The 19,065-nt window shown below is 64.2% G+C and overlaps 1 protein-coding gene across 4 annotated transcripts in view; it reads right to left on the bottom strand.

The window, feature by feature from the left end:
- Positions 1-2,808: 2,808 nt before the first annotated feature.
- CCDC85C (coiled-coil domain containing 85C) overlaps positions 2,809-19,065 on the bottom strand; it is a 76,227-nt gene continuing 59,970 nt past the window's right edge. Inside the window, exons 2-6 of one of the 4 annotated variants that reach the window (XM_072762280.1) lie at positions 18,812-18,885; positions 9,629-9,736; positions 4,868-4,960; positions 4,041-4,139; positions 2,809-3,374 (exon numbers count right to left, since the gene is read on the bottom strand). In XM_072762280.1, the coding sequence (XP_072618381.1) occupies positions 3,285-3,374; positions 4,041-4,139; positions 4,868-4,960; positions 9,629-9,736; positions 18,812-18,885 (464 nt within the window). In that variant the 3' untranslated portion in view covers positions 2,809-3,284. The remainder of the gene's footprint in view (positions 3,375-4,040; positions 4,140-4,867; positions 4,961-9,628; positions 9,737-18,811; positions 18,886-19,065) is intronic. The other 3 variants (XM_072762279.1, XM_072762278.1, XM_072762277.1) reach the window with 3 other exon arrangements.

Below are 19,065 nucleotides of genomic sequence, written 5' to 3' on the forward strand. Positions count from 1 at the left end.
GTCTCCCAGGGCGGCGCCCCTGTGGGTCCAACCTTGGCGGGCGACCCCCCCACCCCCGCACCCTGTGCCTGCATTGGCCCCCTCAGGGGAACCCAGTGAGTTCCGAACCAGTGCACCTGCGCAGAACACAGGCTCCCAGGTCACACAAGGGCTGGGATTTGAAATTCTTCCCACTCGGGCCATCGGAGTGGCTGTCCGTGGTCTCCAGCACCCGGCCGAGCCCCCAAATCTAAGGTGCTTCCCGGGGGCCGTGACCCTCTTCCCGGTGACCCCCCGCACCCGAAACAAGCACTGTGCACCCACCACAGAGGCTTGCAAAGAGCCTTTATTTATCTAGCGCAAAGTATACACTATCACAATCTTCTGTTACTCCTTTTACTAAAATAGTTCAAATCAATGTTTTTACCACACTATCAAAAGTTCTTTTTCTCTCCCCAAATCAAAGTGGTTCAGTGGAAGGTAGAAACGGGCACACCTAGAGCCAGGGAGGGGCTGGCCCCGGTTCTCACGGTGGTCACCCACCACAGGAAAACAGCATGGCTGACGGCCCGGGGCCGGGAACCAGACGTTCCAGCCCAATTCCAGAAAGCAGCACAAATACTTCTCCCCACAGTATGAAAAATATACACCTCTACCGCTCTGCAGTCATGCATTTAGCTTGTTTCTTTAAAAAAAAAAAAAATCAGTAGTATGTATTTTGTTTCCTCTCAAGTTTCCAAGAAAAAAAAAAAGGTCACTTTTTTTTCTCTTTAAACACTGATGTGTAGCTAATAACTTTTGGATAAAAACGTGCCACCCTAAAAAATGTGCTCAGCAGATTCTGATCCCAGGCTGGCCCTGGCCGCCTGGGGTGAGGCTGGAAGGGTGACATCCATCACAGTGGGAACTGAAGCCGCAGCACAGATGTCACACTGGGCTTCAAGATCTGGAATCAGAGCGTATGAAACGTAAAGGGACCTTTATGAAAGGGCACCGGGCTGAGCGACACCCCCGCCCCACCGTGTGCTGCTGCAGCTGAGGCTCCAGAGGGGAGGAGGCCCCCCATCCCCTACACACTCACTGGGGTGCGTGCTGGCCCGGCCCTGGCCCACCCGGCCCGTGGACTCCCACCGCCTGGTGCGTCCGGTCAGAGGCGCTGCTGGCTTTTTTATTTTTATTTATTTTTTTTTTTTTGACAGCTTATTCTGTTAGGTGACTGTCACAGGTGCAGGGTACAGCTCTGCCCCTGAAAGCCACCCCGTGCAGTCGGCTCAGGAATGCGAGCAGCGGTGGGAAGGAGAGGTGGCACCTGGCCCTGCTGCCTCCATGGCACACAGGAGGGTCGGGGCAGAAGCGCTCCTGAGCCCCGGATGTGCCGCCGCAGGAGGGCCGGGGAGGCCGGGAAGGCCCCTTCAGAGCTGTTCTTCCCTGGCTCAGTCTGCAGGAGACCCACAGATACCAGGAGCCCTTACTTATTGCTTAGGTTCAGCGGTGGCCGAGCCAGCCTGATCCAGACATGACACACGGGCTCCCGGATGTGGCTTCCGCCCAAAACGGGACCCATCATCGCTCGGGCTGCTCTGCGGTTCTTTGGACTCCAAGATCCGGGGGGGCCTCCGCCGCCCCCCGCCAGCTCACTGCCCACTAGGGCAGGAACTGCCTGGTACATGACCAAGGGGGTTCCCCCAGCTTCAAATGCACACCCCTCGCGACAAGGAGCTCGCACGTGACCTGCTGGCAAGCCCCCTCCAGGAAGAGCCCAGAGCTCCCTCTAACACGCGGGACAAGCGGACCTGCCTGTCGCCGTCACCAGCACCCACTTAGCACTCCCTGGGCACAGTGAGGGCTGTGAGCCTTTCCCCTGAGAGCGTATGACCCAAGGGCGCCGACGGCCACAGGTGGCGGCAACCACATGGTCCCGCTGGGACTCCAGGTGCAGGCTGGCCCCCCGCACCCCCCCAACTGGCCCCCGTCCCTCACACGGGCCTGGACGAGGCCTGCCCACCGCAGAGGCGGCCCCCGGGCTCTGCAAGTGCTTGCGGCACGGAGCTGGGCACCACTGACAGCGGAGGAAGCCTGTGGGCCCCAGTGGCACCCACAGCACTAACGGTGACCTGCCCCACTTCCCAGCGTCCGGGAGCTCGTCCATAACGCGCCACCGCCCACTCACCCTCTGGGCCTCACTCTCCTCACCAACTTCACTGTTCCTCTACCGCACTCTACAGTTTGTACACAGGCATCTACACCGCGGGTCTCGGATCCCACGCCCTGCGAGGAGGGCCTGATGCTGTCCCTCCTCCAGTGGAGGACCCTGAGGCTCAGAGAGGAGAGGGGACAGCACCTATGAGGAGGCCGCAGGGTCCCCAGCTCCATCCGGCCCGGCCAACAGCGCCTCTGCAGCAGGTGGACCCATGGGCCTGCGTGCTGTGACCAAGCCGGTGGCCCCGGGGGTGAGCTCGGCCCAAGGAGCCCGAGACCTCGTTCTCCCACCAGGCGGCCTGGAGAGGCCGAGCGCCTCGCTGAAGGTCACCCACCAGCCCCCGCCCCAGCCAGGTCAGGCTCCTTCCGGCGCAGCCAGAGCTCTCCCATGTGCCAGCCCACGCAGCTCCGGCCGCAGGGCCCCGGCTGGGGCCAGGCCCCGGGGGACACCAGAGGCCCAGCGTGCCCAGTGCTGCCCACCCGCGGGCGGAGAGAGCGGGGCTCAGCCCGGAGACCCTCCACACCGCCTCCTACCTCCCGGGCCCACCGTGAGCCGCAGGAACGGGATGCCTCAGGCACCGGGCAGGAGGCCCCAAAAGACAGGGCACAACTGCACAGGGTGGGGGGGCTGGTGCAGCGAGCGTGCGTGAGGGCGCTGGGGGCAAGAGCCCCAAACCAAGCAGCAGCCTGCAGCAGGGAGCTGGGTACAGGGGGTGCCAGAGGAAGGGCCCCGGAGTCTCCGCCAGCCACAGACCCCGAGCGCGTCCACGTTGGGGACCCGGGGCCCAGCGAGGGGGCGTTCAGGCTGCGGCAGGGGGGCGAGGAGTGGCGCCCCCGCGTCAGTGCCGCTGCCGGTGCTCTGTCCGGAGCGGGTGGCAGCGGGGGTGGAAGGCTTGGTGGGGCGCCCCTCGCCCAGGCGGCCCGGCGTCTCAGGGTGGCCTTCGGCCTCTGCCCGTGGGGCCGCTCCGCTCGGGGGACGGGGGCCCCCCGCGGGCCGCTGTGGTGGAGGTGGCCCGGCGGCCGCGCAGCGTCCTATGTACAACTCTCCACAGGGCGGCTCGGCCCGGGCGCCCCGCGGGGCCAGTCACGTCCCCGGACGAGCGGCCCTACAAAGGCCCCTTGAACTGGTTCCCAGACAGGTGCTGCCGGATGGAGGGCTTGGAGCTGGCCGCGTCCCCCAGCTTCCGCCAGACCACCTGTGGGCGAGGGCGAGGGCGGGTGAGCGCACATGGGCCTCGGGCTCTGCGGAATCACCCGCGTCCCAGGGGCCGGGGATCGGGGGGCACGGGGGAGCTGGGGGGCTGGGGGCTGGGGGGCTGGTGGCCAGGGGGCCGGGGGCGCAGGGGAGTGGGGGGGTCGGGGACGCGGGCTCGGCCTGGCAGCTGTCCAGGGGCCCGGAGAGGCCAGGCCGTGGGTGTGCAGAGGCCCGGCCCTGGGAGGCCCAGGACACAGAGATGACACAGAGATGTCAGGGCGCAGAGATGACACACCCGGCCAGGCGGCTCGGGATGACGCTACCCCGCCCTGGGCGACCCCAGCCTTGCAGGCCCTCAGAGCAGAGGGCCCCCCGCCTCCCCTCCGGCCTGGGCAGCACCCGTGTGGCCGGCAGCCAGCAGGGGCCACGGCACAGGACATGCGGGGTGAACGGGACAAGTCCTGGGGGGCCGGGGCGGTGCTCCGGGGACGGACAGGCCTGCGAAGGTCAGGGCCCCCACTCTGGGGCAGGTGGGACGGGCAGTGGGTGAGGGCGGGCCGGGGCAGCCCAGGCTCCAGGGCCTCCCCCCGCCAGCCCTCCACGACCGCGGCCCTCCCCCGCGGGGACCCCCTGCCCGCCCTCCAGCCCCGCCCGCGAGGCGCCTCACGTTGCACATCTCTCGGACGATGGCCTTCTCCTTCTCACTCAGGTCCTCCTCACAGCTGTCCTGGAGCTGCCGGTCTAGGTTCTCGTGCACTTCCAGGACCTGCGGGGACAGGCCGCAGGGTCAGCATGGGGAGGGGGCTGCACCCGGAAGCCGAGGACCTTGAGCCGCCGAGTCCCCGCCAGGGTCCCCGCTCCAGTGACACTACACAAGGGGAGCCGCACCCCCGCAGCACCACTGGGGGCACAGCTGGGGATGGGCCACCTGGGAGCAGGGAGGACAGGTGGACCCACTCAAACCCAGGGTCCCCGGCTCAGATGAACGGACACAAGGACAGCACCCACTTGGCCACGTGGGATGAGTGTGCGTGTCCCGGTCACTGCCCGCACGGGCACGAGGATGCTGTGTTGGTGCAGATGGGCATGCACACATGTGCGGGGGGGGGGGGGTAGGCACGGCCCACGACAGACGTGGGCGGGGTGAGCCAGCTCCCCAGATGCCAGGCGGGGGTCTGGGAGACCTGGGAGACGGGAGCTTCAGTCCTACCCCCACCCTGCCCGCTACCCCCCACCCCGGCCCAGGTATCAGCTTCCCATTTCTGCGATGGCAGACAGGTGTCACACCTGCTGCTGCCAACTGACCCCTCCGAGTCCCTCCCCAGCAAGGAGACCCGGGCCTTCGGGGCTGCTCCCCTCCCCCGCCACGGACAGATGAGGGCCCCCACCCTGCCGCTCAGAGCAAATGTGGGGCCCCAGGTCCCCCCCTGGCCCAGGGATAGGGGGGCCCCGAGGGAGCGGGAGGGGGGCGGGTGGGCAGGGCCCGGTCCTCACCTTCATCGCGTGCACGACAGCCTCTGGCTTCTGTCCTGCGGAGTAGCCGGCGGAGGGGGGCGAGGACAGCTCAGGCACCGCACAGGCTGGGCCCTGGGGAGGGACAGCGCATGTCTCAGCCAGCCCGGGCTGGCTCCAGGTGGCACCACAGGTGTGACCAGCAGCGCGGATGGGCCCGATCCCAAGGGCCAGCACCCACGCGGGAGGGCACAGGCCGGTGAGGCAGGAGAGGAGGCCGGGTGTGAGGCCCGGGCCAGGGCAGAGGACGGAGGGGCAGCCCCACGGATCCCACCCTGGCCCGCAGGCTCCTCCCCGCAGCCCACCTGTGAGGTCTGCTACCTGTTTCCCCGAGAAGGTGAGGGCGGCTTAGGGAAGGGCAGGGGCTGGCACAGATCCCCCAGCCAACCCTGGGCATGGGGGCTGCCTCCAGTGCTGCCACCCTTTCCCCCAACACCAGGGGAGCAGGGCAAACTAGACTTCACCCCCACCCCAGGGACACTCTTGTAGCCCTGAGCCCTGCCTCCCAGCCCTGAGCTTCCAGCCCCATCTGGTCACCTGAGAGATGCCACCCCATTAAGCAAACACTAAAAAAATAATAATATAACACATAAAATAAATATTAAAAAATAGATAAAATCTCAAATAAATAAAATATTCATGTATTTTTAAAAGAGAGAGAGATGAGAGCACAAGCAGGGAAGGGGGAGAGGAGGGCCAAGGGAGAGGGAGAAAGAGGCTCCCTGCTCCCTGCTGAGCAGAGCCCGATGCAGGACTCGATCCCAGGACCCTGAGATCATGACCTGAGCCAAAGGCAGATGCTTCACCACCTGAGCCACCCCAGGTGCCCCTCAGCAAATACTTTAAATGGCAACCAGGTGTCCAACTCCCCCCAGCCTGGGGAGCAGGGGACCAGGCCAGGTGAGGAAGGGATCCGGCCTTCTGGGGTCAGGCCCACCTACGTCAGGGGCTGCGTGTCTGCCCAGGGTCCCCAGCATCTTTTCCACAAGGGCTACTGGCCCAGGTGGTGTGCCTCGGGCTGTAGGAGGGGGGGCCCCATGGAAGGAGCACCCAGACCAGGACACAAGGATGGAGCTCCCCGGGGCCAACAGAAGCCAGAGGCCAGAAGGCACTGGGAGTGGGTCTCAGGGGAGCCAGCAAGTGCCCCAGCCAGCGTGTGCGCAAGCAGCAGGGAAGGCCAGGGAGCTCGTCCCTCCTCTGAGTCGTGGTTTCTTTCCCAGTCACTGAACCCCAGTGACCAGGCCGACTTGGTGAGCTGGTCTACGGGGCCACCATCCTGGGATCCTGCCCCGCCAGGCCACGCTGTGTGGAGACCCTCAGAGCCAAGAACGTCCTGCCGTGGGCCAGCTCCTCTGCAGCCTCCCCATCTGCCGGCCCTGCCCGGACCTTTCCCTGGCTCCACGCAGAGGATGGGGCCCCTAGCATTGGGGGCCAGGAAACTGGGCTGGGGCCAGGCTCTGTGGGCTGTGACCTGAGGCAGGGCCCAACCCACTCTGCCTCAGTTTCCTCATCTGGGGTCCTCGTGTCCCAGGCTGTGTGCAGAGCCCTGGCTTGCTGTCCAGCGGCTGTTTCCCGAACTGCAGCCCACGCTGCCTGGTTTCTGGGCCCAGGCCAGATCTGTCATGTGAGGAAAACCAGAAAAGGATCCAGGGATTCTGGAGAGGCAGGTGGAAGGCAGGTGCACGTCCTGAGGCCAAAGGCTGGCTCCCCAGGCAGAAGCCAGCAGGGGGCGACAGCCACACACATTCAGCCCTGGGAGACACAGGTGCCCGGCCCTGGCACCTCTGGCCTCCTGTCCCATCTGTACCTGGGGTTCCCTGATCGGAGCTTCCCTTTGTTCCCTGATCTGGAGCAAAGGCAGGAAGGAAGCCAGGAGCGGCCAGGCCTGTCTTTCCCACCTCACCAGGCTGCCACGAGCCACGATGAGGCCTATGCTGCACGTGTAACGCGTATAAGGAGTAAACGCCGTCGGGACGGGCACTGCTCCCCCCAAGGCCCCGACATGGCGGGAGGCTTCCCCCAGGCCCACCCTGCTGGGTGCCTGCAACCCTCCGATGCTAGGCTTCTCCATCCCCACTTGACAGATGAGGGTAGGATCACGGGCCCGACAGAAGGCCAAGGCCAAACCGCCGGTAAACAGCGGAGCTCAAACCCGCTCTGTGGTTCCAGAGCTGGTGCCAAAAAGAGGGGAGGCCAGTGTGTACCCAAGAGAACCGAAGCCACATGTCCCCACCAAGACTCGTCCACAGGCAAAGCGGGCAAACAGCCCAGATGTCCAGCAACTGATGAGCGGATCAACAGCCGTGGTGCTTCCACACCACGGAAGATCGCCCGACAATGAAAAGGAACAAGGCACTGACGCAGCGCAGCGCAGACCAGCCACCAAATCACGGCGCCAGGCAGACGCGGCCACTCACGCAGGATCGCGTGTCATAGGATTCTGTTGCTAAGAAATGTCCAGAACAGGCAAATCTACGGAGGCACAAGCACATCCGTGTTTGCCCGGTGGAGGCTGGAAGAGTGGGGAGAGGTTGCTAAAGGGTGCAGAGCTCCTTTGTGGGGTAAGGAGATGTCCTACTGTGATAGTTACACAAATCTATAGACATGCGAAAAGCCAGTGAAGATCATCCTCAAAAATCAAGTCTGCTGACCAAAAAAAAATAGGCAGGGAGACCAGTCTCCCCCAGGGACCTGTCAACAGCCCTGATCCTGCTCTCAGGGAGCTGGTGAATGCAGCCCCCTCCCCTGTCAGCTCCTTCCACAGGGCTCTGAATCCCAGATCCGGCTGGGCACCCCTGTGCCCTGTGCCCCACAGCCACCTGGGCCAGAGAAGGCCCTTGTGGGGGAGAAGCTGGGGGGCCCTGGGCAGACACTTAGCCCCTGACTCAAGTGGACAGGTAATGGGGAAAGTGGAGAGGGGCAGAGGGAGGGAGGCTGGGGACAGCCAGCCCGGCAAGGAGAGGGTGGCCCCACCCCACAGGGTCATCTCTTCCACCTCGGGACCCTCTGACATGTGCACTTCCTGCCCTCGCCCACCCTTGGCACCTGCAGGTAACCTTACAGAGGAAATGCCAGGGGTGGGAGAGCCTGTGCCCCAGAGGGTCCTCCCCATAAAGCCCTCACTCACCCTATGGACCCACGTGCCAGATGGGAGCCCCCCAGGGCCCACTGAGGGCTTGCTGCCCTGTGAACACCCCCACGAGGCCGGGCCTCCGAGCCTCCACCTCGGCCCCAGCAGCCTTCGCTGGCTGCAACTCCCAAAAGACACCCAACCCTCCCTATGCACCCCAGGGACCTGCCCCCCAGCTTTGGGGCTGGTTCACGCTGGCCCTGGCCACTCAGCCCGGAGGGCTCTGTGCCAGCACCCAGGACGCACCCACTTCAGAGCCTACAGATAGATCCTGAGCTTCAGCACACAGCACCCGTAGCTGCTGGCCACCAGCGCTCCCGCGGAATGAACAGAGGGGACCAGCAGAGTGGGGGACTGAGGAGCCAACCCCCACTGGGGCACCCCGGGCTTCTCGGGGCCCTCGGGCATGAAGCACGCGGAGCCTAGCTCCGCCACAGGCTCCTGGATGACTATTTGGATTATCTGCCGCTGGCAGCCCCAGCAGCTGCATTCCTGGAGGTGTGCGAGCGCCCAGAGCCCCTGGCCGGCAGCCAGCAGGGCCCCAGCCTGAGCCGCCAGCACCAAGGCCCGGCGAGGCCTCAGGGCGGCCCAGGGTCGTCCTTGCCCACCGGGGCCGTGGGGAGAGTCCGGGCCACATCCCGCCGGGCGGAGTGACCGCAGGCCAGCCGGCTCCCCACTGCCCCCTGGGTAGCCAGGCTCCCGGCCGTGCCTGCGGGGCTTGCCCCTGCCCTGCAGCCCAGAGCGCCCAGGCAACGCCACTGCCCCTGGGGGCGAAGCTCATCCACACAGCCCATGTGGATCAGGTGCTTCACGGGCGGTCATTTTAAGCAAGTTCACAGATCTGTGCAATCACCCCAAAGAGAAGCCCTGGCCCCATCAGCAATCCCCACTCCCCTCTGGCAGGCCCTTGACAACCACTAACTTGCAGCGTCCACCCGTGCATTCCAGACGTGTCACCCAGGACTGACAGACACAGCTACCCACAGGGAACGGTCCTGACCAGCCATCCGCATCCCGGGAGCTGGCCCCCCGACGCCGCCACCCCTCCCTTTCCCATTCAGGGCAGCCCAGAGCCCAGGCCGCCCCTGGAGGACCCCGGTGACAACCAGCATACAGCGCAAACTTGGGCTGCTCCCGGACCCTCCGTGGCAAAGCCCGGGTGGTGTAAATGTGCTGCACACACATGTAGACCCCAGCCGCACCCCAAGCTCCGCCCGGGCAGCCTTCCCCACCCACCGGGGCGAGGAGTAACAGGTGCACTCGCGTGGCCTCCAGACCCTGCCCCTCAGTGTCACATCACACTGGTTGGCCTCCACCTCTAACCACCTCCCCGGGCCCACACGAGGCTCCAGGAGCCCAGAGCCCACACCCCTCCCTGGCAGCGGGGGAGTGAGGAGGGCCACCCTGCTGAACCCAGGCTCTGACCCAGCGCCCTCACCTGACCTGGAAGCTGCTCAGGCAGGAGACGAGAGTCCCAGCTCAGCCGCAGACCATCCACTGGCCTGGGCGGGTCACTAGGCGGCTGAGCCTCACCCCTGCACCGGGACGTGGACCAAGGATTCTGGAGGCCCGGGGTCCGCGTGTGAGCAGCGCAGTCTCGGGGAAGCACTTACGTTCTGCAGGGACTCCTGGTAGGAGGGTGGTAGGCTCGCCAGCTGGGACTCCGAGTGGTACGGGGAGAAGCCTTTCCGCAGAGTCCGGAACTCTCCAGAGCCTGCCTGCTGCAGGGGGAGGGGGACAGGTTAGAGATGAGCAGCTGTACTGAGGGGGCCAAGGACTGAGCCCTGTCCTGCTCCTGCCCGGCAGCCCCCCAGCCCCGTCCTCGGCAGCGGGCCGCACCCTCCCTCCCCTCTCCCTGCTCCATAGGTCCTCAAGCCACCACGTGTTGATGCCACGAGGCCGGGGGGCTTCGTTTTGCTCCCCAGTGCACGCTCTATCAACCTTTCTCAAACCGAATAAATGAGTACATGGCACCCCCACCCCCTGCCCTCCTTCCTCTGCTCCAGCATCCTGCACTTGGGCTCCTCTTGCCTGGTTTCTCCAGCCCCTGGGGTCCTCCCGCCTCCCACGGGGGAGCCTATATTCCTGTGCTCTGCTCAGGCCATCGGGCAGGGGCTCCCAAACACACCCCAAAGGGTGCTTCTCACCCTTCTGTGTACACAGGACTGGTGCCTGCTTAGGAAGGAGGGAGGGAATGAATGAACAAACAAATGAACGATTGGACACATATTTGGCCTTAGGTGATTTCCCTCAGAGCAAAGCAAATGCCCCCCAAAGGCTGGAGCTGGGGGCTGCGATCCATAAGAAGGACCCAGGGGGCACGCTCAGTCCAACACAGGCCCTCTGAGAAGAAGCCATGGCCTACTGGGCCCCCCGCATGACTAAGAGCTGGGTGGGGGGGTGCAGGGGGTGGTTGTGGCCCAGACAGCCTTTTCTACTCCCAAGGAACTGAGAGCATGCTGTTGGCCGGATAAAACACAGCAGAAGGTCCTGGAAGTTCCCAAAGCCCGGAGGGCAGGGGTAGGGTGAGCAGGACGCTCACCTGCACACCAGCCCCCTTCTGCTGGTCCAGGAGGGACCCGCACGCAGCCCGCTCCCCTCCTGCCAACCGTTGGACCCAGCCCCCACTTGTCACGGGTCTCCAACCTCGCCGACTCCCTGCATTCTGCTCTCTCATCCCCACCAGACCCCCGGTGTCAGGGGCTGGTGCAGGCGGCGCACAGTGGCGCCCTGTCGGTGTCTGTGGCACTGGAGTAAAACCTCAAGTAAGGCAGGTGCCCCGTGGAGGCTGCCAGAGCAAACATCAGAAGGCAGATCCGGGCACTCACTCACCCGACCACCACCCCGCACCCAGCACCCCGGCCAGAGCACAGAACTGCTCCCATGGCCCCCAGGAGAGCCTGCGTATAAACGAAGTCCACCAGGAGGCACTGAGGGGAGAGAGTGGGGGCCCACCCTCCCATGGCGGCCCCTGAAGTGTGGCAGGCTGTCCCCAGGAACCCCTGTGACTGCCACACCCCGACTGTGGCCAACCCTTAACCAGAGCCATGTTAACAATCCTCCCGGGCCCAGCCAGAGGTCCCATCTAGTGGAGCCCTCCTGTCCCCAGGCACCAAAAGGCCACAGTGGCCGCCCCCTCCCTGCATCAGAGCACCTATGCCTCCCTGACTCGCCCAGCGTGGGCAGGGGCGTCAACCCAGCTTCACTCAACGGCAAAAATCCCAGCCAACTATTATCCCGGCCAGGTGTCTGTGACAGTTATAAACTCCTCTCCAGCAGAGAGTGCATCCTAAACCCCATCACACTGAGTACCTGGAGCCAGAGCCCTGGCCCGGCCCTCCAACCCCATTCCCCTGGAGCATCCCCACCTGCCTTGCCAGGCTGGCATAAGGGACCAGGTGTAAGGCTCAGCCCAGCTCACACACGCTGACATTTATTTGGCCACGTGGTCAGGGATGCGAGGCACCGCTCTCTCCCGCCAGCCTCTGGGACCAGGACAGCTGGACACCACCCTGCCCTTCCCCACACCGTCTAGATCCTCCTCTGGGCCAAGTCTCACCTCCTCCACAGCTCCACTGGCCCCGGACCAAATGGGTTCAGAAACAACTCATGTGTTGTTACTGACAACACTGGTTTGTGTTGCCTTAACCCCCCCACCCTGATAATTTCCTTGGGAGGACATGTGTATATAGGGGGGGTAATTAGGTGTGCAATTCCCACCCCCGCCTTTGGTGATCATCTATAAATATTTGCACGTCCACAGAACTTTATTAGCGACCCACAAAGCTGGCAGGAAAAATGCACAATCTCTCATTAGGGGCGATGTGACTAATGATGCATCAAAATGAGAGGCCATAATTGCACTTAAATCCAAATTAAAAATCCTGAGATTTGCCTGTCGGCGCCCTAGAAGAATGAAATCCCTAGGTTTTCATCGCTGGGCGGAAGTGGAGCTGAAACGGCCTGCTGGGTTGGCCGGGCCTGCACCTGCAGGGAGTGTGCTGCTCAGGAAGGTTCGGGAAGCGGGCAGAGGACATCTGCCCCATCCGTGATCCCAAACGTAGGTCCCCCAGGACACAGGGACGAAGGACCTGCCTGCCACACAGAGTGGGCACGATGCCTGTGTCCTTAGAAGCAAAAGAAACACTGAGTGCAGATACAGACTTGCCCCTTCCAGCCGGGAGGGGAGACCCAAGAGGCCTCAGGGATACAGAGTCCACTTAAGGGCACGGAGCCTCTGTCCAGGGCTGTCACCGCATCCGAGCCGTCGTGCATTCGGGCTGCCCCGGCCTCTCTGGGCCCTCAAGGTCCTGCAGCAAGCTCCCAGCCATCACCTTCCAGGGCACTCCTGGGAGCACCATCAGAGGAGCACAGAAGTGCCACAGCAGGATGCAGAGGGAGGAACCCCACACCTGCCCACTTGGGGCTCCTTGTCTGGGCAGCAGCTATGGGTGGGCTCCCTCCAGGCAGCTGCACTCACCCCTCCTCCTTGCTCCCAAAGGGCCCTGGTCCCCGAGGGACCGCGTGCCACAGAAGCACCTCCTGTGCGCACCCGAAGGGAGGCAGCGTCTGACAGGTGAGGTGGGACAGCCATGGAGGCCCAGGGGTGAGCACTGACATGGGGGCATCTGGAGACCCCTCGGGCCGCCGGACACAGGCAGTGAGAGCTGAGCGAGGAGGGCCTGCGTGGAGCGTCCTGGGAGGCCGGGGTCTCCGGCTCCTCTGCTATTATTTGGCAAAGCTGCACATTAATGCCAGCTCGGAGAGGGCAGGACCAGGGCACCCTGGGTGGTGGTCAGCTCCCAGGAAGGGACAGGAGGGTGCTGGCAGGGGGACCCCCAGGAGACAGGACAGCACACAGCACTCAAAGCAGCCCCCACCCCAAACACCACAGCAAACACGTCCTGCCAGGAGGCTCTACCTGAAGCCAGCTTCTTGGGCGGCCGTAGGGGCGGGGCAGCTGGAAGGGAAGAGGAGTGGTGTCACCCAGCAAAAGCCACCCACCACCCCCCTCTCCTGGACCCATTAGCCCAAAGCTGCCGGACCTCGGCTGGGCCGGGATGGGCACCTCCAGAGTTCTCACATTTTTAGAAACCCCCATGTCTATAAGGACTGACCGGGCACCCCATAGCCCTGACGCTGGCCCAGAGGCGCCGCAAGATCCCAGCACGCCAGCTGGGACAGGGGGAAAGGTGACCTGCGAGGCTGCTCACAAGGGCATACTGCTCCTACCTACCACCCAGACTTACTTTCTCTCATTTCCCCTTTAATTTTCAGAGAACTCATTTGCAGGCCATTAAGAAGCAAGCGGCGGCTGCTGCGTGGCTGGGGGCCCAGAGGGTTCCTCCTAATTAGTGCTCAGAGCAGGCCGCGGAGGTTCCATGCGCGGCTAATGTGTGGCTAATGTGACTTCTCTGCAGCTGGCACCGCATCCCTGCGCCCCATGCAATTTCAGGCTCTGAATCCCAGTTTTCAAACATGGGGGGTGTGGACTGCCCAGGACCACGTGGCCTGCAGTGGCCATCGCCCCTTCACCGGTCCCAGGAACAACCCGGTACTTGTTCCAGTAAGGTGAGTGAGCGACAAGGCATGGGACCCCTGTAGGAGGAGCTGGGAGGCTTGTGGGGACTGGGGGGGGGGCGGGTAGCAGTGCACAGACTTGCAAGATCTAAGTCCCACCCGGGCTGGGTGCGTCTGAGCAACTCCTCAACTTTCCAGGGCTCTGGTGCTTGCGGTCAAGGAGGCCACCCGCTGCCGGGTAGCCCACGACTCCTATGGCCGGCCAGCCCCGCTCCTCGGTGCCTTGAGGGGCCTGCCCTTCAGATGAGAAGACTGGGGCGCAGGCAGGTGAAGCCCCCGGCTCAGTGCCACCAGGTGGCAAGCAGCACTTTGGCCATTCGAACCAGGCCCTGTGGCTCTAGAGTCCCGGGCCTGGCTCTGGCTGTCACCCAGCAAGTGGCTCACAGCGGACAGTGATGCAGCCCCGGGGACAAAGGGGACGGAGGTGGAACACCTGGTCTCTTTCTGCCCACGTTGCTAGCCTGACCATCTGCTCGGATGCTGGAAAGAGGTTTCCTCCCCGGCCGAGGGAGAGGCTGCACCGGCTCTAAGGTTCTGCTAACGAAGTAGCTGAAGGCCTCCAGAGATCCAGAGGCCACGCCACGCACAACGCGGGGGGCAGGATGTGACCACCAAGCCTAGACGCCAGACAGGCAGAGCAGGGACGGCTCCGAGCCGTCAACCGGCGACATGTCACGGAGAACAGGGGCGCAGGCGTACCGGAGGCCAGCTTCTCTGGAGGGCTCGGCCCAGCGAACCCGCCGCTCAGGATGACGCACCCGGCTCAGGGGCTCAGACCACAGAACTGAGGTCTCAGCACGGGCTTAGATGGCAGCAGACTGTCCCCCCGACCCCCGCCATGGCACACGCTGTAGTGGGCGCCACCGTCACCCCCGTCCTGCATGTAAGGAAACCGAGGCACCAGGACTGAGGGCCTTTTGCTTAAAGCCACACGACGGGTGAGCGCTGGAGCATGGGGTCACTTGAACTCCGATTCTCCTCCAGAGCCCAAACCCACTTCCCACCCTCAGGCCGGTAACACCACTGCTGCAGGTTGGACTGTGGGCCTCTCGGTTCCTGTGTGCACCCCACGGCCCCCGGAACCACGACACAAGGCATCTCTGTCGAAGCCACCCGGTGTGTGCTGCGTCACAGCAGCCCTAGCACATCCTCCTCCACCCGGGCCCTGCCTGCCACGACCCCCTGCACTTGGCGTCGATCTTAGGGTCACTTCCAACCCACGTGTGTTCGAGCTGACCCTGCGTGGGTGGCACAGGGGTGGAGGAGGGGGGCGGGCCCGCTTGGCTGCCCACTGGCCCCACCAGAGATGGGCCCAAGGGCTTCTCGCTCTTTCGTAAAGCCGGCTCCTGGGCCAACGCGGAGGCTTCACGCATCAGCCCAGCAGGGGAGTGAACCCACGGAACCCAGGGCCAGGCCCAACGCGGCCCGCCGGGCGCAGCATCCCCGGGAAAAAGGAGAACGTGCGCGGGGCGCTCGCCATGAATCATCACAGAACACGCAGCTGTGTTGATGAAATGTTAAAGCCGACGCGAGAAAGAAACTACGAACTGCAATATAGTAATTTAGTTCTGTGAACACTCGGGCACATTTGTAATGAAAGCTATTTTGGAGTTAAATAGAGGCCGGAAGGGGAGAGGAAGGGAGGGGGGCCGTGGGAAGCGGGGACCGCAGAGGCTCTCGGCCCTCCGGCCCGAACCCCGAAGCCGCGTCCCCTGAAGGTGGCTCGAAGAGGAACCCTGCTCTTGCCTGCTCTTCCCCAAAAGGCAGGTGCTTCCCACCTTTTTTTTTTTTTTTTTTTTTTTGGAAGACCTGGAGGTTCCCGTGCAATCTGAATTCAGTGACAAGACTTAAGTGGCCGAATCATAAAGCCCAACAAGCCAGGGCCCAGGCGGCCCAGGCCGGGATCCCACCCCCGGCGGGAATCTCTCCCTCTCTGAGATTCCCAAACACGGTCACCCAAAGATGACCACGACCGCACGGTCACTGCCTTGTGAGGTAAGCAGCTCTGCCCCAGGTACGCAGCCCAGCCTCCCCTAGGCCTAGGACTCTGGCTGGGAGCGGGGGCGGCCAGGGGCTCCCCAAGATGGATCCATCTAGTCCAGCTGTGCAAAGCACTGGAGAGGCAGATGTGACCCCTCAGAACCAGCAGCCTAGTCCCTGGCAGCTGAGTGTCCAGCAGGTGTGGGGGCCAGGCTCCCCAAGGGCAGATCACGACAACCTAGCCACTCACAGGGCTGGGAGTTCACACGAAGTGCCGAGCCCTGCCCGGGGGTGGTTGGGGAGGCTGCCGGCAGGAGGCCAGGCCCGAGCTAGAGGCCAGGAGGAAGAAGACGTAGTAAACCTCCTCTCCCCTGCACTCCCCTAGAACAGGGCCAGTGCTGTCATCGTGGGCCTAGCCCCACCTCCGCCACCCTGCAGCAGCCCCCTGCACACGTGAGTCCTGGAGCTGGGACAAGGAGGGGGTCAGGCCCGGGCCCGGTCACCCCCGCGCCCCTAGGACCATCAATCACACACTGAGTGCGTGAGTGCCCATGTTTCAGGTGAGCAAACAGAGAGGTGCCATCTGAGCTGCCCCAGGAATCCAAAAGCAAGGGCGCTGTGAGTTGCCACCAGGAAGCGGAGAGCAGGCCGGGGTGGGAGCGGCTCTCAGTCTGTCTGTCTCATCTCTCCTGCGTGGCTCGGAACAGCAGCGCCCTCCTCTTCAGCCAGCACCGCCAACGCACCCTCAAGGCCAAGCTCTGGTGGCAGCAGGTGGCAGGGGCAGCAGGATCCCCAGCCACGACCCTGGAGACATTCTGCCAACGCCAACGGCTCCTGGGTGCTCCTGCTGACTGCGGGTTGAGGGCCCACCCTCCCGCGGCAACAAGAAGCAAAGGCCCACAACGCACTGGGGGTGGGCCAAGGCCCTGGCACCCCATGGCTGCCCCCTTCTTGGGACGCTGGCTGTGGCCCCCACACCTGGGAGATCCCGGGCAAGAGCTCAGTCTGCCCACCAGCAGCGTCCCCGCGGAGGAAGAGATAGGGAAGGGCCCTGGGTGTCCGGACCCCCAGGGCACACACGAGCCCATGCAACTACCACCACCACTGCAGCTTGGCTTCAGGGGCTTTGTTCGTTCAGGGAGAAGGAAAATTTCTACCAGAGAAATAAGCCACTTGGATCCCTTCGTGCCAGATGCTGAGCCCCCATGCTGATGCCTGCTACCAGCCAAAAGCTGGGCAAAAAGCTTGATCTTGTCCCTACATCCCAATCTAACCGCCTGCAGCCCCAGCCTGGATCCCAGGGAGGGTCTGGATCCCTCCATCGAATGGAGATCTTTGCCCAGCAAGCCTGGTCCTGCGGCTGCCTCCGGGCCAAGGCCCCAGATCTGACCCCCGGGAGCAGGTCAGAGCAGGCTCGGGGACAGGGGGCTGGGCAGAGCCACCCACCGCCCAGATAGCTGCCGTCCCCGAGGCCCAGACACAGGGCCCCTGACGACCACCCACGCTGTACATGTGGGCCTGGGGCCGGCAGATGCAGCTATGGGGGCCCCCGGGGAGGAAGGAGTAGAAGGGCCACTCCTCCACGGCCTGAGCATGTGCACATCTCCCCCAAGTCCACAGCCAGGTCCACAAATGGGAACTGGGGTGTATTTTCCCAACAGGACAATGTGGCCCAGGACAGCAGAGGCCACGGAGTCGGGGACACTCCTGTCTTTGTCGTAAAGGGACCACAAGCCATGCCCAGTTGGACCACAGGACAAGACGTCAGGCAGCAACCTGAATTCAGGGCTTGGGCTCTTGACGTGCTTCTCCGAGGGAAGGATGAACCCAAGAGGAGCTGGACTGGGACAGAGTGACAAGGAGACTGAGCCCAGGCTTCAGGGCCACAGGGGGTCCCGGCCTTCACTCCGTGGCACTCCAGTGGCTGCGGCAAGCAGGACAGGCTCCTGCTCCAAAGCAAAGGCCCCCGGGCCTCAGCCGGCCCCAGTTCTCCTGCCTGAGCTCCTGCCGCTCAGCCACCCATGCCCGACCTCGTGGGATGCCAGGTGGGACCCCAGCCAGGTGGGACCCCCCAGCCCCAAGGAGCCAGCACGTCTCGTGGCCAAGCCCTTCTAGAAGCCACGCAGGACCTTAACCCGTATAAAGTCACCAAACCAGCCTTGCAATTCGATGCCTGGCTGTGCCCCTGAACATGGGTGCGGTGGCCCTGGGGTGCGGGGATGCTCCGTGCACTCCTCCGAGGCCCGCCAGGCTGTGGGAACTGCCCACGCAGCCCACGCAGCCCACGTAGGGGAGGGCGTGGGACGGCGGTGACGGGGCCGTGAGCCTCCCCGCAGCCGCCCGGCTCCCGAGCAGGACGGTGGCGCCAAGCCCGCTGGTCGCCAAGCAACGGGGCCAGGCAGCTGAGCCCTCCCCGGGGTTGGTTCCCAGAGAAACGCTCTGGGCACTCTGGCTGCCACGCAGGGCCGGGGTACCGCAGGGGAGGGGGAGGGGAGATTAAGCCAAGGATGGTACAGAGAGAGGCTGGAGGGGCGGGCCGAGCCAGCGGGCCCCAGGACCCGTGCAGGGCTGACCTCAGCCTCCCATCCCCGCCCCACCCGCAGCACAGAGGGCCCTCGGCCTGACCGTCACGACCCCTCTGTGCCCCACCCGCACTCAGCAGGACCACAGCCACCTGTGCCCCCTGCTCTGGCTGTCACCCTGCCCGCCTCCCCCCGCCTCATCCACCAGCCTCTAACCCACCATTCCTATGCTGGGGACATGCCTGTCATGAGACAGCCTCAGTGTCTGTGGGCGCCGGCCAGGCCCAGGACGGGGGAGGGGGAGGGTTCACCCCTGACGGGAGAGGCGTCAGCGGTGCAAGAGCAGGGAGGTTTCCGTGTGGGTGAGGCTGGGGGTGTGCGAGCCCCTTCTCCAGCACCTGTGCATTCCACACCTTCTCTGGGACAGGCCCAGGGCTGGCCCGACGAGCTCGCAGACCACTGGGGGGGACAGCAGTGAGAGGCTGTGACAAGGGACACCCCAAAGGCCATGGTGTGAGAATTAGGTCCATGACCCCAAAGTTCCAGGGAGTGACTCCAGACAGGAGCAGGGCAGGTGGGGGGTGTTGAGGTGGGGAGCCCCAGGTAAGCTGGGACACGGGTGGGCACTGGCACGGGGGGCTCGGGGGCACGGCTCACGCTGGCCCTCAGAGTGCAGTGGCACTGGCCCCCGAGGTCTACCCCCAGCCAGCCTACCTGTGCGAGGGGCTTGTCACCCTCCAGCAGCCTCACCTTGGTCTCCAGCTGCCTGATGTAGGTGGACGAGGGATCTGTAACGACACAAGCGGGGAGCACGTTAATCAGAGACTCGGTGTCCAGTGAGAGCCACACCCGCGCCTGTGCCCTGCAGTAAGGGGAGGTGTTATCTCACCACCTGTCCTGTGCCTCCTCCCTCAGCCCCCAATGCTTCGCGTCCTAAGCCCTCTCCCAAACAGCCCCGATGGGACCCT

This window comes from Vulpes vulpes, chromosome 6 (assembly GCF_048418805.1).
Source record: "Vulpes vulpes isolate BD-2025 chromosome 6, VulVul3, whole genome shotgun sequence".
Lineage (NCBI taxonomy): Eukaryota > Metazoa > Chordata > Mammalia > Carnivora > Canidae > Vulpes > Vulpes vulpes.